General features: G+C 40.4%; 1 protein-coding gene across 3 annotated transcripts in view; it reads right to left on the minus strand.

Annotated features, from left to right (window-relative positions):
* Nucleotides 1-88: 88 nt before the first annotated feature.
* Nucleotides 89-22,559, minus strand: part of si:dkeyp-72e1.9 (syntaxin-binding protein 4) — a 109,436-nt gene continuing 86,965 nt past the window's right edge. The window contains exons 10-21 of one of the 3 annotated variants that reach the window (XM_050070094.1): nt 22,305-22,446; nt 21,594-21,666; nt 15,055-15,143; nt 11,345-11,441; nt 9,988-10,115; nt 9,696-9,788; nt 9,271-9,324; nt 7,542-7,739; nt 5,693-5,809; nt 3,449-3,498; nt 3,205-3,335; nt 89-1,446 (exon numbers count right to left, since the gene is read on the minus strand). In XM_050070094.1, the coding sequence (XP_049926051.1) occupies nt 1,388-1,446; nt 3,205-3,335; nt 3,449-3,498; nt 5,693-5,809; nt 7,542-7,739; nt 9,271-9,324; nt 9,696-9,788; nt 9,988-10,115; nt 11,345-11,441; nt 15,055-15,143; nt 21,594-21,666; nt 22,305-22,446 (1,231 nt within the window). In that variant the 3' untranslated portion in view covers nt 89-1,387. Of the gene's footprint in view, nt 1,447-3,204; nt 3,336-3,448; nt 3,499-5,692; nt 5,810-7,541; nt 7,740-9,270; nt 9,337-9,695; nt 9,789-9,987; nt 10,116-11,344; nt 11,442-15,054; nt 15,144-21,593; nt 21,667-22,304; nt 22,447-22,559 lie in introns of all 3 variants that reach the window. The other 2 variants (XM_050070093.1, XM_050070095.1) reach the window with 2 other exon arrangements.

Below are 22,559 nucleotides of genomic sequence, written 5' to 3' on the forward strand. Positions count from 1 at the left end.
CTCTCTCTCTTCTCTCTCTCTCTCTCTCTCTCTCTCTCTCTCTCTCTCTTTTGGGGAGTGGTGGGGTGGTAGGTCCCTGGCCTAGTGGCAACCTCCAGGCTGAAAATTAAGCCAAAAACTGCAGTTCCTCTAGTGCCCACTTGAGGCTGGCTCTGAGTCAATCCCCATAGACTCCAGTGTTAAAATGCCCAACTTTACAGCAGAAATAAACATGTTTACCGAGTAAACAGTTTTAGTTAGTAGTGGAAATATGACGTTAAGAAATCGGAGTAAACACACCATCAGATCCAGTTAGCAGTTAGTCCTTTAATATAAAACAGTAACAGAAAGATATGAGGCCACACCAAAGATGCAATTTTGTTGAAGTACAGGGCATGTCAGTATTTTTAAAAGTATTTGCAGCTGTTCATATAAATGAAATGAATGTTCCACGTGTAGCCTATGGCTGCCTAGACTCTGTGACTACCAAACACAGGTTTACACAGCAGGAGCTACAGCGACATCAAAGCCACTCCTGGATGCAGGAGACACATCAATATGAATCATGCAGTACAAAGCCACAGATGACAAACACTGCTCCACTCCAGTATCTCTGAATACTTCATTCTTTGCCTTTCTTTAATGAATAAGGGCACGAGGAGAGGTATCAAGATGGACAAAGGGACACTGTTGGTTTGTTTTCTACTTTTGCTCAACAGTTCATAAGCCCTGTGGCAGAGCAAAGAAGCGAAGTTGTGTGATGGAGGCAGATGGCAGCGAGTTATTATGACACAGAGGAAGACTCATTGAACAGACCAGCTCTGATTGTTCTTTCCAAGCTAACAAGTCCTCCTATACATGCAATCCAGGGAGTGAAACTGTGTGTGTGTGTGTGTGGGAGGGGTTAGAAAAGTGGTCAGGAAGGAGTATTAACAAGGTTTACAGCAGCATGTGTGTGTTGTGGACTTGGTCATGCAGCTCCTCCAACACCACCTGCTGTCTGAGTAACAAGAGAGAGAATTCCAGCAGACTTTTTATTTGGCAGAGCATTTCTCATAGAGACTTCTGTACATAGATTATGGGCGAATGATGAGAGGCCTCGGGTCACAGCTGACTGCAACACACCTTGCTGCTGCTGAACCCTCCAGAAAGACTTGTCGAATATTTCAAAAGAAGACACTAATTTGATGTGTGCGAGCAAACTTTGGCATTAAAACATGTTGTGTTTGATCTGTCTCTGTCAACTGAGGATTTGATTGGATTGGATTGAAGTGATATTATTTTGAGAAGGCGTGTTGGATGGTGTCCAGTCTGTTGACTATGACGTCTTCCATCGTGGGTTCAGCTGCTGATTCAGCCTCTTCAGCGTGCCCAGGTCCTCTCACAGTCCTCTCTGGCTCTTTGTTGCTCACATATGATGAGGGTTAACATCTGGGACTGATGCTGCCTCTGATGCACTCGGTGACTCTAAAGGTCAATCACAGTTGGACAGAAAAAGACAAACAAACAAAATCAAATACTTTAACATGCTCAGTATCATCATCTGTATCTTGTGGTGTGTGACAAGGATAGTTGATGTGCCAGCAACTGATGAAGCAGCACTGGACACCATCCCACCAGCTCCATTCAGTATTAAGCTCAGTAATGGTGCTTTCATACCAAACGTGATTACATACAAAGTCAATGCAAAGATGCAAACAGGTGCGTATTTGTGCCAGACAACGTGAATGATGCTAACGCATCTTCCTAACATACAGTGAGTGGGCGAACTCTTGGGGATGGAGCACGAAAAATTGCTAAAATATAATTACTTATATTACTCATATTACTTAAATTACTTGTATTAGTAATTACTAAAAATACTAAGAGCGACAACAACATTCAGGGAGCCTATCGAGCCCTGATCGAGCCAGAGCAGCAACTTTCTGTTGCTCTGAAAATAGGTCGGAGGGTGCACGAAGCTTAACAAAAATAGAGCCAGGGCAAGTGGTTTTTAACCACCTCCCTCAGCCCGTTTGCTATAGCATGAAGCAGCTCACGACATCCTCACTGGGAGTAACTGGAACAATCTGATGTTCCCTTGTTCACTTGTTCGCGTCAAGTTAGGAATCAGTCTAACACATGAAATTCACATAATCATGCCAGTTTAAATATTTTCAACATGTGCGAAAAATTCATGTGATGTGAGGCCTATCAGTGTTGAGATCTAGTTGTGAATAACCTGAATTGACCGAGAATCAGAAATGATGGACAAACGTATTGTCGCTGTCTGCATGCACCAGGAGCTCTACAGCTCATCATCATCACTGTAACATTACAGAGACAAAGCAGACAAGAGGGCTCAGAGATTAGTGAGTGATGCCATAGGACTACATAATTAAGTTCTCAAAATATGGTATTTATTTGTGACTTGTTTAAGCTATTTTTCTTAGTTGCTTCTTAGAAAAAATGCTCTGAGTAATTTAAGTCAGTCTTTTATTGTGGAATGTAACCAATGGAAAGAGCGACTCAGTAATGTGCCTCTGTGGTCAAGATGAAAGATAAAGAGTGCTGCCATCTGGTTCATGCTGATTCAGAGCATGGAGCCTCCATCTTAACTGTGTTCACATCTCTTGATTCAAGTTAATGGTTATACTTTACAACAAATTAAGCTTGCGGGTAGCTGCCTTCCTCAATTGGCAAAACCATTAGCACCACTGTGAAGGGTGAATATTCACCAAATGCAAAATAGTCCAAAAAGAAAAAACACTCCAGCAGCTGTATTTGTGTGAGTAATGCAAGACGAAAATTGGCTTTGCATTCAGTGTGACTGACCAGCCAGTCAGGTTCATCCTTCACTTTTACACACACTATCAAAACTTAATCTACCAACTGCTGTGAAATTAGCCGAGGATGAAACATTTTTAACATGATCATTGAAAAAAAAAATTGTAAAACAGAAAGTGAAAATAAATAAAATCAATAATAGAGTAATTTGAGTTACAATGTAACCTGCAGCAGACTGAGCCTGTTTCTATCATGCTTGACCAAACCATCTCAGAATGATTAAACATAAATATATATCAGTGAACATTAATTGAGTATCAAATTTGATTTCACAATGAATCCATTATTAAATCAATTAAAGAACTCATTATTTCAGCTCCAGTGTGTCGTGTGTTGTAGAGTATTCCAGTGTAGTCTTTTTCAGCCTGCTCTGGTGTATTTCTAGTGTGTTCTCCGTACCTCTGTCATCAGCAGTGGGGGTGCAGACTCCTGCCACCAGCTCTTTGGCCTCCACAGCCAGTTGGAAGGCGGGATCAGGGAGTGGTGACGGGGTGTCAGGGCTGTCAGTGGCGGGAGATGACCTGTTGCTCCTGGTAAACAGAACACACAGAGGAAGAGTGGTTACAGCAGGACTCTTGCTGCAGAGCTGCCTGTGGGTGACTAAAGATGTGATGTAGAGCAGTAGCTGTTCAAAGCCTCTTACCCGCCTTCTCCTCCAAACAGGCTGGGTGTTGTCAGCACTTTGTGGACGTTCTGAGGACACAATAAGAATTATGTGAAGTTCTGAATTGACATTGATTTCTTAATAACACTGAACCAATTCAGATACCAAGTCTTCATGTGACACCGAAACAAGGACCTGAAGGTCTCAAAGACAGAGAAGGTGATAAAGTGTTTTCAGAGCCGATGGGGAGGTCTGATTTCAAAGCCACCGTTCCAACAAATAGAGCTCCCACTCAGAATGACAGTAGACCACACATACAGTATGAAAATCATGGACAATCAATTATCACTTATGAAATATCTGCACATACCAACTGTGAAGTATCTACAAATGATGCATGCAATAATGTAAACTCTGCCATTCACTCTCATTATTATATCTTGCTTTCATTTTTACTGCTTACAATCATCACTCAATATGAGTATATGCTAAACTGTTCAATATCTATACTTTCATCAGTCTATAATGTGAGATCAGCCATTTAGTCTGTCTCTTTATTATATTTCGCTTCTTTTTGCTGCTTACTTATTATATTGCTTTGTGTTTTAATAGTTTATTTATTATATTGCTCTTTGTTTTGTACAGCTTGGTTATTATATACAGATCTGTCTGTTTCTTTTTACTGATTCGTACAAATACATTGCTTTGTTTTTTTCTGTTGATGCTTCCTGTTTGCACTATCCCTTTGCTGCTGTAATGTTGCAAATTTCTCCGCTGTGGGAGGAATAAAGGATTAGCGTATCATATCATATGGTATCATATCGTGTGGTATCGGATCAAATCTCCTACCTGACTGAACAAATTTGCGGGTAGCTCATAAGAGGGAATTTTTAATTGCATTTAGGAGAGCCCCTAGTAGTAAGGTAAGATCCTTATGAATATGCTGTCTGATCTTTATCGAAGTGGTCTTTCATGTACAAATTTAGTGCCATAGTCTACAGCCTGACTGCCAGTAGAGTCGTGTTTGTCACTGAACTTAAGCCTTTCAGAAGCAAGAAAAGACAGACCAATCCATATATATGACTCATGCATGTGGACCAATCCCACTACGTTGTTCTTTTGCTGCTTAAGACTTGAAAACCTTCTTCAAACAAGTGACTTTAAAAGAAAGGGTGAGACAAGTCTGTCTGGTTTATCAAATGTTGCAGGGAGCTGCAGTGTGTCTCTCGGCCACTGGGGGGCAGACTGGCTCCAGAACAGTTTAGGGAACTAGTACTGTAGGGCATGAGGATGTTAAAAACTGTCAGGTGTTTCTGAATAGCTCCGCGTGCTGTCTGTCTGTTGAATCCAGTGTATGAGACTGCATGAAGTGTCCCACTCTGCATGGATTATGAAATGGGACAGAACACATGCTGATTGTCGTGGAGTCTGTTTTCATCTATTGACAGTCTTAAAGGCCTGTTAGGTAATGAATTACTTTTATCAAACTCTACAGAAAACTAGAAATGACTACAAATACAGCACTTATCTTTTAAACAAGCTACTGTCAAATATGGGCTATGAACCAGTCAAACTGTAAGCTGATCTAGCTGATCTGTTTAAAAATGACTGATTAAAAATGATTAAAAATGACAGCAAAGTTACAGAAATCATTTTAGAGATTTGTCTCTTCAGACGGGTGTTCTCCTCCACAGTCAGACATGGGAAGGACAACAGAGTGGTAAATGTATTCATGTGTAGCATGTGATGCAACGCTATGCATACTTCTATAGTCGATTCTTTTATTTTATATTTGTGAACAAATCTAACTGGTTCCATCATTGAAATAGATGGAAAATAACAGCCATGCAACATGGAAGTGCCAAAAACTGCAGTTCCTTGAATGGCCATGCAACATGGAAGTGCCAAAAACTGCAGTTCCTTGAATGGCCACTTGAGGCTGGCTCCAAGAGCGAGTCATTCCTCATAGACCCCCATGCTAAACTGCCTATTTAAATGTTAATAAGGCTTAATGTTATGCATAATGAAAGGCAAGGCTGCTGTGAGTGACAGGTGGGTGCCGTTCCTTGGACAAGTCACCACCACAGTGATAATGTTGGTGAGGTAACATAACCATGGTGTAACCCCAGATTCACAGAGTATAGATGTTGCCATAGCTGTCCCGATCTTAGTGTGTTTTCAGTGACATGCTTTACTGTAGAAAACTTCATTAAAACAAAATGGAAGGAGTGAATGAACAGAGAAAATCAAATTCAATGTGAGAGTGTCCAGTTAAAGTTGTACCTGTGCAAAGCCCAGCAGCTTCTTGTTGGAGATCTCCAGGTGTTTCCTGCTCAGCTCAGACTTCTTCAGCTGGCAATCGATAGTTGTCAGTCTCTTGTTCAGCTCCAGCACCTCATCCTGAGAAACACACATCACACACACAATCAATCATTTGTTTCGGTATGTCAACAATAAACAAAGAAAGAAAAATAATAATAAATCAGCACAAAAATAATATGGTTTCAACCCAACAGACTTGAACCCCTAAAAATGAAAGAAGAAGGTGTAGGAGGAAGGTTCCACTAGATTAGACCACATATTTAAACTCATCTAACCACGTGACCATGTACTCAGCAGCTGTCATATTTATTTTGGTCTTCAGAGGAGAGTAGTGATGAGGTTTCAGAACCTGCTGTCCTCATTTCTGTTATTCTCTCATCATATTTGCCACTGGATAATGCTCTGCCTCACAGGAATCCTGTAAGGCCGTATGCCAGTGTACAGCCAGAGGATTTACCACCTGAGATGAAAAGCCACAGGTAGTGAGGCAGTAAGCCTGAGAGCCAGAGGAAATAAATATAAAGCCTTCTTTTCATCAAAGCAGGCTGCTGCGGGTGAAAACAGAGGCAAAGCGCTGTGGCTCTTTCAGCAGGGCTGTGCATCACAGAGAAAAGCTGGGGCACACTGACGCTGCTGCAGGGCCTCCAGCCTGTGACAGAGGATGGAGATAGAACAGAGGAAAGGAAAAGCTTGGCTCAATGCTATTTAAATTCCATGCGATGTTATCTGTAGGAGAGGGTTCATGTCTGCACAGTCAATTGTTGCCTCTCGGCTTGAGCTCATATAGCTGCAGAGGTTGTTCCACACACAGCTGCTCTATCTGTTTACCTCCTGTCTGTAGGTGTTACAGGTGCCATCCCACAGAAACAAGCCTCCGGCGGATTTTAAACAAGTCTGTGCACAAGTTTCTGATGCTGGCAGAGATTGTTGAGAGTCAATTCATATGTTTTGAATTAAACATAGACCCTTTAAAAGGCTGCATTACAGTGAAGTGATGTCATTTTCATAACTCACCAGACTGTTGTAGCTAAACTATTATTTATATCTCTATGTTAATATTTTGTGGATTAGTCAACCCTATAAAATCATCACAATATTGATAGATGTATTCGGTAAATAATATTGTGATATTTGACTTTCTTCATATCACCTAGCCCTATTAGTTCAATGGTGTTCATTATGTCTTTAGTTTATGATAGTGACTTTAGATTCTTTTATCCCAGTCCATAAGATGATTTTCTCTTTTGCAGTGATCTGTTATGGCTGATTTGTAGGTTTCTTGGACTATGCACTGAGGACAACAAATACCGGCGCTGGATCATGGAGGCTATTGAAATAAGGAAGCGGGGCCCAGGGACAATGAACAGGGACGAGGGGGCATACATGCTCTCCCACACCTGGAGCAGCATCCTGGAGAGGCGGCGGACGGACAGCAGATGGCTCCCTAGTGTTGGCTGATTGACAGATCAGCTGATAAAGACGCGTCACAACCACCACCAAGTGACACTTCTGAGGAAGGCCGAAGTTTCCGCCGAAACATGTCAAGGTATGTAATATCCTAACATGTCTGAGATAAAAGAACCTAAAGTCACTACCTAGCCCTATTGTTGGGTATGCATTTTATTTGTTGATTACATGTATTGTATGTAAAATCCAAATCTATGAAGTACATAGTAACACACATACACACAACATACTTACACACTGAAATAAATGTGGAGTCAAAAGTACACTGTTTCTGAAATGTAATAAGGATAAAAGTAAAAAATAACATACAACAGAAATTGTTAAATACCTGCTTGAGACTCACCTTGGAGGACTCCATTCCTCGTGTTTGCCTCTTGCTGGCCAGCTGGTTCTTCAGGTCTCTGATCTCAGCTTCCAGCAGCTGTATAACCTCCTCGTAGTCCTGCTCCGCACTGCTGGCCTGCCGCTGGCCTGCCTCAGCCTCCGCTGCCTGCAGACGACTCTTCAGACGGGTGTTCTCCTCCACAGTCAGACATGCTTTCTGGGAAGGACAACAGAGTGGTAAATGTATTCATGTGTAGCATGTGATGCAACGCTATGCATACTTCTATAGTTGATTCTTTTATTTTATATTTGTGAACAAATCTAACTGGTTCCATCATCTAAATAGATGGAAAATAACAGCCATGCAACATGGAAGTGCCAAAAACTGCAGTTCCTTGAATGGCCACTTGAGGCTGGCTGCAAGAGCGAGTCATTCCTCATAGACCCCCGTGCTAAACTGCCTATTTAAATGTTAATAAGGCTTAATGTTATGCATAATGTAAGGCAAGGCTGCTGTGAGTGACAGGTGGGTGCCGTTCATTGACAAGTCACCACCACAGTGATAATGTTGGTGAGGTAACGTAACCATGGTGTAACCCCAGATTCAGAGTATAGACGTTGCCATAGCTGTCCCGATCTTAGTGTGTTTTCAGTTCATGAAAGTTTATTGTTACTTTTTGGTTGCCTAAAAACGTCTTGTTCAGCGTTTGGTTGTACTAAAAGAGACTCAAGGAGTCGGATATTCAGTTTTTCTGATAAGTACATGTTTTAAAGAAGTGGTCTTAAGCCTGTTTTTCACTAGTGAAAATTAGCATATCGTTGTGCAGAAATGAGTCCTAAAACCCAGAAATGAGTTAGTATTTTAGCACTCCTGGTTAGCTCCTCTTGAAGTCAGTGGGGTTTTTTGAATGAGTTTTTGGTTAGATGCCTGAAACAAGGTCTGTCACAGGCTGAAGAGACTTTCACGTTTTGTTCTATGACATCAAATACCTCAGTAAATACCCCACTCATAAATTTTGAAGCCTTTACCTGTCTTAAAAAAGAAGGTTGCTGGAGTGGCTAAATGAGACTATAGAACGTCATCATGTCCAACACGACTATACAGCCTTGTTGTGGTGGCAACAGTGAAGTCATGCGAACGTGGTGTAATTATCATTTTTTTGATTGCATTTACGCTTCAAAAATCATAAAACTGGTGTTCATTTGTGACAATTATCTTGTTGAACAAAATGTGTAATTATCATAAAACTTTGTTCTTCACAGAGCTTATTTTCTGCAAGAAGTCAAAAGCCAGTGGGAAAATTCCATAGGCTATTTGCTGAGGAAACTGGTTATGTGAACTAAATAAATGTCATCCCTGCAGCACTCTATTAGTATATCACAGCTAATAGCTGTAAATGCACAGTGCTAACTAAGCTAGCGGCTAGCATTAGGGTTATCTCCACCCTCTTGTCCAAATATTGTCATTTCTGGCTCCAAAAATCCAAGATGGCAACAGCCAATATGCCAAATTTGAGTCTTCAAAACAGGAGTTCACAAACCAGTGGATAACATTCAATTACTTTATTGTCTGTTTCAAACTTGACAACATAAACATTCTATATGGGTGTATTTCCTCTTAGAACATTTGTTGATGCCTTAGCTAACAGGAAGTAAACAGGGATCAAAGATGTTGCCCTAGGAGCAGTATAGCAGTGACACGGTCTATACTGTTTATACTCCATATACTGTCTTGGCTCGAGTCTCACCTCTGAGGTCTTCTGCAGCTCCTCCTCCAGGGTTTTCTTGCTATGCTCCATGTCCTTCAGCATCACCTGCCAAGAGAGGCAGCAGATGAAGCCTGGGAGGGTTTTGACAGCTGTATCAATCAGGTCAGAGGGTCTGAGCACTTCTGTGGCTCAGTGAAACCAGACTACATAACAGAGAAAATGCTTCCTTTTGCCCTCATTCATTTCATTTTATTTGGTTACCATAGACAGGTGTCAGTTGTTTTCCAACTCAGCTTTGGCCACTGGCTCAAGGCCACCTTACGATTTTATCCCTAAGACTCAGTGGCTTCTTTGACTGAAAAACACTTTAGAATTGTAGTCCCTTATATTTTACTTTGCTAGAAGTTTTTCCACATTGTAAGAAAATGTCATGTATGTAACTGTGTGTCTGTGTCTGAGTTCACCTTCAGCTGTTTCATCTGGGTTTGCAGCTGCTTCACCTCTGTCTGAAACTGTTCCATCTCCTCACTGCTGTAGCTGCATTCTGATTCATATGTCTGCAAACACACACACACACACACACACACACACACACACACACACACACACACACACACACACACGTGTACACAGTCATGTATTTTATAGGTTACCTTCATGACAATGAAGCAAATGAAGCTACACCTGTTAGGTATCTTGTAAATATACTCTGTGTGAGAGTGCTAGCATGTGAAAAGCTGTGTAAGGACTGCTTACGGGGGAGTGGAATGCGGACGTGTCCATCAAACTAGCTGCTTCATGATAGGAAAACATGAAGGGTCCCGTCCCTAAACCCAGCTCCTCCAGGTTCTCCTGGAAAATGTTCCGGGTGGCCTCCACGAAGTCTAAGAGTCAACAGAAAAATACAGACAGAAATGTTTGCTATTGGTGACAAAGAGGCCAGGGTTACCATGGCTACCAAACCAAAGAATACTAATCTAAAGACAGGAGAGCTTGTTAGGGCTATGGCTTGCTCACAATCATCATTAGTAAAATGCCAGCTGATGCATATTTCAAAGCTTTATAAATATTCTGACTCCTGAAACCTTGTCCCAACAATCAGTAGCCATGGGCTCCTCTAAACAGCTGCCTAGCACTCTGAAAACTAAAATAAGTGATGCCCACAAAGCAGGAAAAGGCTATAAGAAGATAGTAAAGTGTTTTTAGGTAGCTGCTATCTTTATCAATGCAAAATAAAGAGAACTAGTGAACTTTGCCAAGATAATCATGACACCAAACCATCTGAGAAGTAATTTGTTGAGGGATTTGGGGTTTGACAAAATAGAATGAAACATTGTGGATCAAAGTGGGGTTGTTTGCCAACTTATACTCTGCAGGATAACCACTCACTGTTTGTAAACACGCTTGCCTGCAAAAGTGAGAGTAAAAACCAATCCCAGCTTGCCATTTTGCCTTGCTATATCTCTTACCTTTGCACTATGTGTCATGTTTGTTGCCATAGAATCCTACACCACATGACTTGGTTCCCGATTTTATTTGCATCTAATCGAAACACCCAAATAATCCTGATGTTTTGATTTAAGAGTGACAAAAATGCTTCACCATGTATACATATACTATAGGTCTGGAAGACATTAGTACCGATAATTAATTGCAGCCCTGAAGAAATGAAATTCTAACTTAATTTTCTCGTACCTAAAAGTGTTTATGATATGTTATTTAACTTAATATTTTAGCATACATTTGAAGATTTATTTTATGACACCTTAATTAGTTGATAGAATTCGTACTGATTAGTAATTAGTAGCAATAAACAAATATCATTTTATAATATCATAGCATTTATGACCCAGCTCCTGCTGTGATAAGAGTTACAGGTATGGAGCATCATAGAAATGTCTGCCTGGCTACAAACAGACACAGAGCTGCTTCATGGTTACTCAATGTGACACTGCACCCAAGTGACACAGCCACTCACTGACACTTGCTGACATGCAGCCATCACATGGAGCCTGTGATATGACAGGATTTCAACGCAGATATTTCACCTTGCTGTTGACACAACTGGAAGTGTGAGTGTGTTTGTGAGTGTGTTTCTGTGTGTGTGCTTCACCTCCATAGGCCACAGTGCCTTGTGGGTCTGTGGTCAGACTCTGTCTCAACTTCTTCCTCTTCTCCTCTGTGACATCCAACCCGAGGAAGGACAGAGCCTGAGAGACAGAGACAGAATGTAAACAGGGATATAAAGACAGTATCTTTACCATAGTTTCTTTGCAGCATCACTTAAAGGTCCAGTGTGTAGGATTTAGGGGTGTCTATTGGCAGAAATGGAATATCATATTCATATTTAACTATATTTTTTTAGTGTATAATCATTGTGTTTTCGTTACTGTAGAATGAGCCATTAATATATACATAAAGAGTAGGTGCTCTTCCATAGAGTCTGCCATGTTGTTCTACATTAGGCTTGGGCGGTATTTAATTTTTCATACCTTTATACCTACTGTAATATATTTGCATATACCACAACCATCCTCTCTGTAAAGTACTGTAATTAATTGATATTGGACTTTATGAATAAAATTGAAATTGAAGTCATTGTACTTGGCTCATCCTTCTGTTCTTCTTTCATTGACTTTTTGTGCTTTATGACAGTTGCTCATCTTTTACAGTAGGTCTCAAAGCTAAAAATACCCCTAATCCATCTCACTCTCTCTCTTTTGCAAATGAGCCAACAGATCAAGAGAGAATTGTGCCTGTTTTCAACATTTAAACTCTCTGTCTCTGTCTCTCTAATCCCATTAATGAATTGGTAGATTAGGATCAACGTACTGCTGAGCTAAATTAAAATCAAAGCTGAAAAACAGTAACAAATCTGTACAGGAGGAAGAGACAGTGAGACAGAGAAAGAGGCAAAGGAAAATAAAGACCATCAGCACAGAAATAGGAAGCTGGAGGGCAGGGGTGAGAGGGGGAGCAAGGAGACAATGTGCTGAGAGGGTAAAAATAATGTACAGATGAAGAGTGCAAGTGTGATAAAGCAAGCAGAGAGAGACTGCGAGCAGAGAAATCAATAATTAGAAGAGAGAGCTTGGGGGTGGAAAAGTTGCAAGTCAGTTAATCAGAATGAGAAGAATCTTCAGTGTGAATTCGCTTCATGGAGCTTCTTTCAAAACTTAAATAAATGAGCAGAGAGACGTACTGAATGCAAAGTCCTCCATACAGCTTACAGGACTCTCTGGATGTTCTGATGAGTATGAAAATGCTGTGGATCATATACCATGTCCTTCACAGTCACCAGTGTTCTCCACCACCATCATGACAACTAATTAACCTACTGCATGTTGGGTATACAAGTATTAGCCAGGCTGTGACGAAATGTTGGTGGGGGTATAATTACAGTCCCCAGAGGATTAATCATTTTGGCGACCTCATGACCTTTTCTTTTGTGCTACCATCAGGAAAAACTTTCTAATATGGATTGATAATCTGTTTGGGCAGGCTGCCATTAAATGTACCACATCTAAATCTACATCTAATGACCCTATTACCTTTACAATATTTATCAAAATGACTAGTAAGGCTCTGATAATAATTATCAGCATACTGCTCTTTCCAGCTGTCATTTCAGCCTCCATGAAATGTTGGCATGGATATTCATGGTCCCCACAGGATTGATTCTTTAGGCGACCTCATGACCTTTCATCTTGTGCTACCTTATTCACTATGAGGGTCCAAGGACAGAGGGATGTTGTATGCTGTTATGCCCTCTGTGGCTAATTGTTATTTGTAATATTGGACTTTATAGATTAAATTGATATTGAAACTCAGTGGAAATTACTATTTGTACAGCCCTTTGAGGCATGCTTTGTGATTGGGCTCCAATGACTTGAGTAATCTGTACAGCGCTTTAGCTTGCTTTTGGGTATGAAATGTGCTATATAAATAAATTTGCCTTGCCTCACCTTGCCTACAATACTGAGCATGTTGCTGCTCCCCAGAGGAAGCATCTTTTTACATCTAATGACCCCATTACCTCTGCATTTGTTAGCGCCACAACTGCTAAGGCTCTGATAATTGTCATCAGCATATTGTTCTTTCCATCATTTCAAGCTCACACTGCACACTGCAGCTATTCAGCTATTGACAGGCATTATTATGGATCCAATCCTGGAGCCAATCTCAGAAACGGTTTGAGCTTAAAGTTGTAACTTCATGAGAAAAACTCACATATATATACTGCCAGAAAGTCAGGTCATGGGGTATAAAGAGTGACACAGTCTGTGGAGGTACGATGAATGGGTTGAGCACAGAACTTTCACACGTGAGCATAGGGTTCCAGCCCCGTTTGAGTCAATACTGGCTGGTTATTTTTAAACTTAGTTGACTTATTAGTTTCATTTTCTAGGATGTACAAAGCTGCTAAATGCATACTGTGTACATAAACTTAAGCAGAATACCTCCAGAAACTTTTCATTGGGGTGGCCAGATGTGGCCACTGAAAATCTTGGGGTGGCACACCAAAACCAAAAGCCAAAACTGAATTTCAGGCATTCGATTACGCTATTGAAGTATATAGGCTAGTTGAACAAGGGGACAGGGGGGTAGGACTAGAAAAGTTTCTTATAACTTCTTCCTATCCCTTTTGGACATGATGTTTGGGTGATAAATTGAATATAGGCAGATGTACTGTTTTCCAAACTGATAAGGCCTTGTTGCCTGTTGATTATAGGTTTGTTTGTTTTTTTGGTTGTTGTTGTTGTTTTTATTTGTGTGTAGGCTTTATTCCTTATTCTGCCTTGATTTTGATTTTGTTTTTATTTTGTTTTAACATATTCAATAAAAATTGATTGATTGATTGATTGATTGATTGATTGATTGACTGATTGGTTGATTGATTGATTGATTGATTGATTGATTGATTGATTGATTGATTGAAAACTATGTCAATATGAGAGTTAAGGTATCACGTGGTTTCTTATTTTTGGTTTCTTATTTTACTAATTATCTGATGCACATAGACTAATACAGGTACAGTTAACATTTTAAGCTCCATAACAGTCCTGTTTTAATATGTTATATATCTGTATATACATGTTAGGTGATTGATTGTTTTTCAAACAGGCAGGTTGCCCTTTTTCTTGAAAAGACAAATATACAGCTTAAATTTGAAGGAATAAATTGATTGTAAGGAACCAAATACTTACTGGAAACAACCATACTCCAGTTAAGGGCAGCCTTGTGAGTATCCATAGAACCCATTTTCATTTAGATATATTAAGGTGAGAGTTCAAGGGACTCCTTTAATAATGGCCATGCTAGTTGTTCCCTTGCCAAAATTTAGCCTAAATATGAGGCATTATTTAACCCGTTTCCAGACAAGCAATGCCAACATGGTTGGTACAAATGGATGCCTTAGTTGTCTAGTTTCACAAGACACTTTGACCTAGCTTAAAAAATCAGCATGCCACAACCTCTTAAAGACAATAATGCTGGACTTTAATTATTTTGGCCAGGTGGGGCCAGTGGGGGGGGGCTACAATTGGATCAAGGTGGCCACGGTCTCCCTGCACCCAGCCTTTGGGGGCACCAATGCAATAGTGCAAGGAAAAGGTTAAGAAAATCACAGGGAGAGACAGAGCAAGGTGGATGAGCAGATTCATGCACGTACCAGAGCAAATAAACCTAAGGCAAAGAGAGCCCATCCCACAGCTTGAGTAAACGACTCCAAACATGCTTTGCATCACACGCCAGGAAAAATATATTTAGCAGCATGGCTTTAAAATAACATCCTTGCCCATCTGACCAGAGGACATGACTCACCAAGTCTAACTTGTCTGATTTGAGGCGTATGTAAGGGTCCAGTGTTATCTTCGGTTTGGAGCCTGTTGGCGACCTCTGGCTGGTTGAACCTAGAGAAAGGAGAGAAGAAAAAGAAAAGGAGGGTGGAAAAAAGAAGGGTGGAAAAAAAGGGGGATGAAAAGATAAATGAAAAAACATGGTTGAATTTGTTAAAGACAAATGGTAAAAGCACTGACCAGGGTCAGAAGTTGTATGAAAAAACATTCCAATGTAGAAAGTACATTATCTGTATGAGATATCAAAGCAGGGACTATTGGCCTTTAAACAGAATGAGGACAGAGTATGTGAGGCCACAGAACACTTAGTAAACAACAGGAGGAGAAATATCATTGGATAATCTGTAATATCAGAGTGGATGGACAGATATTCTCTGTGGATTTGGTGGAAGTGGGCGGCTGTGGTGATAGGGGAGGTGTGTGTGAGTGTGTGTGTGGGTGTGGTTGGGTGGGGGGATGAAAAGCAGATGATTAAAAAGAGAGGAGTAGAGGAAAGGTGGATGATTATATAGATGAGAGTGAGGGAAAACAGTGAGAGAGGGGAGGGCACACAGCCAATGCCTAATATTAATTTGATGAGTTTGTCTGTCCCAGATTCGTGTGTCTGCTCGCTGTGGCAACAGGAACCTTTCCTCTGAGTGTCTGTGTCTGCAAACCCCCTGTTGCTAGGGGTATGAACTCATTTCAGTGACTACCCTCCTCCTCATCCCACCCAAAGGATTTGCATCCACCCACCCCCGGCTGGTGGTGATGACTGACAGATCTGCCGTCATGACAACAGACGTGCTTTAAACCCTGGTTACTTCCAGGGTTCAGGGTATTCCACATCATACAATTTGTTGTCATTCTGGTATAATGAATTACTGCCTTGCGTATAAAATGTCATTATCTGATGATTTTTTTCTATAAGACGCTTGTTTGAAATTTTGTCAAAATTAATGTAAAATCACGAGTTATAACCAAAAATATCCTCTGTGAGGTCATAGTGACCTTGACCTTCGACCATCAAATTCTAATCAGTTAATTTGTGAGTCCAATTGAACGATTGTGGCAAATCTGAGCAAAGTCCCTCAAGGCCTTCATTAAATATCACATTCATGAGAATGACACAGACACACCCATCTGTTATGAATGTGGTATTTCTTTTGTTTATTTTGTACCCATCTTTGGCGACAATTAAAGGCCTATAAGATTTTGAGTTCATAAAATGATCAGACATCATTTAGAAGGTTGGGTTGTATGCCTGTATTCCTTGAATGGTGGAATTTCCCACAAATAAATGAATGTGTGGGAAACCCTGGACTGTCAAAATAAAAGTACAAATTTAGTCAACAGTCAGGTTAAACAAAGACACAGAAGGAGTGATTGAGACAGTTAAAGAGGATACATTTTGGCCCTGCATTTGGGTATAAAAATGTGGCAAGTAAGTGTAACTGAAGGTTGCAGTTGTATCTGTGTGCATGTGTAACTTAAGTATCACACACAGTTTGAGAACTTTGGGTTACACACAATTTTTTGCTTTAAATCTGTTCACAGATGATCACAGTTTTGGTTTGAATTGACCATTGATACTGTAAATCTTTATAAACACATTATATGTAGATATTGTTACATTGTTTCTACAACTTCAAATATTTTTTGCATATTAAGAAAGTTGCAATTTTCATTTTGATTTCATAGCTTTACAAAGGTTTGTATACCACGACAGGCACTGAAATTATTTCTAAACATCAGAATGAACAACATCATGAACTGAAATTCTCATTGACCCTCAAGATAAAAGATAAATCTTGACCTTGAGCACAGCAGATTTTTTCATATTCAAATTACAGACATGTCATATTCACACAGATGACCTCTGCAATAATTTCAAAATATACAATCCAATCAGCAGAAAAAAATGTTGGAATTGTACATTTCATTGCATTTGCACGTTATTATGTCGTGGATATATTGAAACTTTATGTTTCCACAACACTGAAGTTAATGTGTGTTTCAGTTTAGGCACAAAAAACACTCAGGTATGGTTAGTAAAAGACCATGTTTTGGCTTAAAATACACAGTTTTGAGGGCACAATCCCCCGCTGATATCTAACGATAAAAAACAGCCATGTTTGGTGCTTACAAAGCTGCTAACCAGTTTTGCTGTTCGTTGGTCTCCTACAGTGGTCTACAGCTTGGCATGCGACTCGCTCATGATAAAGTCAGCTCATTTACAACCTCACTTTAGAAGCCTTGATGATATCATACGTGCAAATGTATAATAATAATAATGTAACATAACTCTGGACTGTAGAAACTTAGGATGTGGACATTTTCTTCAGGCAACTGGGCTGAAAGTATAGTAGGACCCCAGGTGATAATAGTTGCGTGCACATAGGGTTTTACACATATCGACACAGTTTATCTCCCTAACAGGATTGAACGTCTCTGATGACCTGTCTCCATGCTGTGCTTTGGAACAGGTCAGACACTGCATGGGAGATAAGAGATGAGAGGTAAGAGGAAGGTCAGGCTTTCGGAGGGGTCGGCTGTCTCAGGGAGACAAGCGTGCATACTGTATGTCTAAGTATACATGTGTTATGACCCAACGTCATCAGTCGGCTGAAGAGGCTTAAATTAAAACACAGGCGCCCACCAGCAGCAGGAGAAATGAATTAAATGCAACTTTACTTAAACTGGCAGTAAATTAACAAGGCTGCACATTTGTTTCCCGTTAATTAACAAGAATGAAATCATACAGAAATGATTATTGTCAGAAGTCAGTGTCAGTATTTTATAAAAATAATAAATGATATCCAGTCAGTATTTATATCTGCTCACCTCAGCACAAACTGCTGACATCTGTCATGGCTAGCAACTGGCTTAACCAATAAGAGGCTGGAGGGGAGCTAAGTGGTCACAGCACCTAGGAAATAACCTTGACTGGGGTAATCCAGGCCAATAGGATTGGGACAGGCTGACAGGTGGCTCAGAGCTGGGACCCACGGGCGACCCTTCACATTAGAGCTGCTGGTCTGCTTGTAATCTTTCCTTTTTATCATCAAGCACTTTCTCTTTCACTAAAAACTGACTGCTGTATATTGTTTTTAGTCTTTAAGTTCCCCAGCAAAAATATGTTGTCTGCATGTGCGCTGGTTGACCCGCTTTAAAATAAACTATTACACATGTTATTAAAATTCACATGTAGTTTAATCTACAGTAACAATACATTAACTGGCGTGATGTTTATGACCGCACTGATCGTCTAATGGAAATCCCTGACCTGAACTGACACTACCAGGACACTGGTGGATATATCTATATTGATATTGGTATCAATTATGGGTCAAATAAGCTGTCAAAAAATGCAATCCCTAGTTGATTTACTGATTGACTGTAACCTTACTATGCCACATGGGGCCAAGCCTGTCTGGGTCTACTAACACTAGACAGCAACAACAAGATGATCACATAACAAATCAGAATTGACCGATGCACAAATTGAAAGAAAACATTTTAATAAATACATTAATATAACTAAAATTGCCTGTTAAGAAGGAGACATAATACTATTGTGATGGGGTTAGGACATTTAGCTAACCTGTGTCTCTCCCCTGCCTGCAGCTGACTGATTGGTCTAATCTGGACCACCTGGGTCTGGTGTCCCTAGTTTACATAAAGGGGCTCTACTTGAGATCCAGGGAGTATAAACTGTGTGGATACAGTTCTTAACATGGTGGTGGCTGAGTCAGCCGCTAGCAGCTAATGTTGCTAACTCCATAAACAGCGCTAAACAACTGCAACAGTGCTCACAGAGCTAACCAGGGGGGAACTAGGGTGCCATACCACTGTTCCAAGTCCCATTAGTTCGAAAAATGTCCCACTGGACCAAAAGCCCATTTCTCAGACAGACCATTATCAGCAAAACAAATATCCAGTGCTCAAAAGTCCTGGTTTTACAAAAATACACACCCTGCAATTAGTTTCATTTTCCCAGCCACATTTGGGCCACCAAACCGGTGCGACTGCCACCGAACTGCAGCTGTTTGTTTCTGCAGCAAAATGCAGCCAAAATTCAACTTGGGGGTAGTTTCACTTTTAGCAGTGAATTGTGGCCAAGGCATTCCCACAGCCAAACAGTTAACAGAGTCCTGTGAGTCCTGTAACATGTTGATCTATAATGAATTTCTTCCCACTTGAAACTCATTAACATGCCTCCCGGATGCAGAATGTAATTATTGCGTTGAACTGCTCTTCGCCGCTGCTTGGTGTCAGAAATATATTTATGTCTCTTGCTATCTGTCAGTCATTGTATAGGCTACCAGTGTATCAGCACACACTCATGATCCAATACTAAACATAATACCAAAAGCTTGTTAGACATCCATGTTTTAACTATCAGATCATTACAAGCAAATCATCTTAAAAAGATTGTGATTCATCATTATCATGAGCTGTGTAGGTCTGAGGGAGAGAGATTTGCATTTTGCAGACACGCTGAGGATAAAATGAAGCATAAAACTATAAAAAACTACACCCACTATTATCAAGACAGTCTTTCATGATCCCTCACATTCCTGTGTACTTGGAGGTCCCCTACTGTGCTGTGGTTTCTATTAAATCCCATCCTCTCCTCTTAATCTCCAATCTCTGAGGGAGCAAAAGTTCCCCGTTATTCATTCTCGGATCAGATGGGTTTATCTAATATGTGTATCTAATATGTGTCTGATTTCAGGGACTTTTAGGACAAATCACTGAAAATCTCAACTCTCAGCTGATTTGCCAGGTGTTAAATAGTCCTTTAAAGGGATTTTTTATGGCATAGCTGCTTTGATAAATGATATCATACAAGTAAACAGGAAGAAAGTGAGAAGGGTGGACAACGGTAAAGGGTTAGAGATGGGTCTTAGGGTTTTAACCAACATTACAGGTCAAATAACCACCAAAACACACATAAAGTAATTATATGAACATTCATTATTGTATCTTTTATGGGAGGAAAAGGATATCATATTCTATATTTCTCCTGTTGTTATCAAACCACATGAAAAGATTAAAAACCCACAATGTTAGACTGTCTCTTAATTCTGTCCCTTTGGTTTTTACCGAAGACTTTAAACAGCCCACTGATATATATAGCTGGCCACTGTTGGTTTTATCAAACCTTACGAGGAAATAGCAAGTCTGTTGGGGACTATTTTCAGATGTGGATTAATTTGGTGCTCTATGGGACTCAGTCCAAATAAACTACAGTATGTGTTTTCAGCATCCCAACCACCATAAAAAATGTTGACATTGTATGTTTCTGCAAACGACAGATATGCCACATTTGCAAGCTAAAATGTTACATTTCAATAAAGCTATGGTTAACATGCGGTTAGGTTGAGCCACAAAAACCACTTGGATATGATTAGGAAAAGATTATGTTTTGGCTTAGCATTCCCAGTTAGGGTGGCACAATCCCTGCTGAAAAAAAAGTGACAGGTCGCTAAAAACACCCACATCTGGGGGCTGGAAAGCTGCTAGAAACACAGCAATGGGTTTCTAAAAACACACACAGTGGGATGCTATGAAGCTGCTGGATAAAAAGGGATGAGTGCTAAAAACACACACTTTTGGGTGCTAAAAAGCCACTGAAAAACTGCACCAGATTGCTAACCCATGTTAGGGTACTACAAAGCTGCTGGGAAAACTGCGATAGGTTGCTAAAAATACACCCACATCTGGGAGCTAAAAAGCTGCTATAACTCAGCGATGGGTCACTAAAAATCACCTGGGTTCAGGGGCTGAGATGCCACTGGAAACACAGCAACTCATCACTAAAAACACTGATGTTGGGGTGCTAAAAAGCATCTAGAAAAACAGCATCAGGTAGCTAAAAGCCCTCACATTTGATGCCTACAAAGCAGCTGGAAACACAGCAATGACTCGCTAAATTACAACTGGTGTTGTCTGTTGGTATTGAACAGTGGCCTGTAGCTTGGCAGGTGTCTTGCCCTGTCTCGTCATCCACCATCCCTCCCACCTCCTGATGATAAAGTCAGCTCACATACAAAATCACATCAAAAACATTGATATGATACTCACGTTATGTTCAAATATAACGTTTTTGTGGTTTGCAGAAACATATAATGCCAACATTTTCTCAGGGTAATGAAGAAACTTGTCACTCAGTGCAACCGTGTGGTTCATTGATGTGTTTTTAATAGTTTGGAGCTCTATGGCAGAGGAAGACGATATATTAGACTTTGATACACATACAATACTTGATTATAGATTCATGTGTTGCTGCAAAGGGGATTTATTGACATTAAGTAAAATACAGAATATTGCCAGACTTACTGTCAGACCTTTAAAGTTATATAAAGATATAATGTTTGATATTTGAGTTCCTGTAATGTGAAATATTTCTAAGTACTTCCAATCCTGCGGTGAAACAACAACCCATTCTGCTCAGCGGCAGAGGACAAAAATCAAAGAGAAACAAAGAGAGAGTGTGGATGGTATAGTGAGGTGTTCTACCTGAGATATGGATATCTGGTGGGCAGATGTCAGGAGAAGGTGAGGACACTGGGGCTGGCTCCTCTGTACAGATCTACAGAGAAAAATAGATACAAACTTGAGGACACACAAAAGATGACTATATTAACATTGCCCAGTCATTATGTTCTCCAAAGGTAAGGCTTTAAAACTGTTTAGATAGGACAGCTCTGATTTCCAGGATGTCACAGAGAACTGTGAAGCGATAATTACTTACTCTGCTATCTTACTGGAAATTAAAAGACATTTACCAACTACTGCACATAATGGAGATGACTGTGGGAGCTGGGCTGTGTCACTGGAATCAGTTTAGACTCTGACATTGTAAAATCCAAAAAAAATATTATTTCAGGGGCACACTCCAAGTTTCACAAATAAGAACACAGCTGATGAACAACACATCCGACCTAAAGTTCACTACAGCTGAGAAAGACCCTGTTTCCCTTAACCCTCTTCTCAACTTTAATCTTCCATCCTGCTGTGAGGAAGCTGGAATCAGAGCCTAAGAAGTGTTTCATAAACCCAAACCTAATCATATTTTGTCCACTTTTAAATTATTCTCCTGTTGTTTCATAATTGTTTTTGTTGCTAAGGTCATAAAATGTTACAATATCTGGAAATCCACTGGCAGAATATCTGCAATCTTGACCTAGTCTCATATGTGTCTAATGCTTGAAACAAATTGCAGCTGACCTCAGGTGATCTGATGTGGACTTTTAGGCGTCCAGAGTTGTAGCTGTTGCCTGCGGCTCTCTGGACCCCGTTGTGGAGAGACGTGCTGCTTGGAAAAAGTCCTTTCCCTGGAATGAAGGCTATGTCCACAGCACTGTCTTGGCTGGAGAAACAAGACATAAAAATACAAAGACATGAGCATGTACACAGTGATGTACATATAAGCAGAGGAAAGAGGGTGGAGCGTGGCAGTGTGTATATCTGACTGACCCCCAC

This window comes from Epinephelus moara, chromosome 18, assembly GCF_006386435.1.
Source record: "Epinephelus moara isolate mb chromosome 18, YSFRI_EMoa_1.0, whole genome shotgun sequence".
NCBI lineage: Eukaryota > Metazoa > Chordata > Actinopteri > Perciformes > Serranidae > Epinephelus > Epinephelus moara.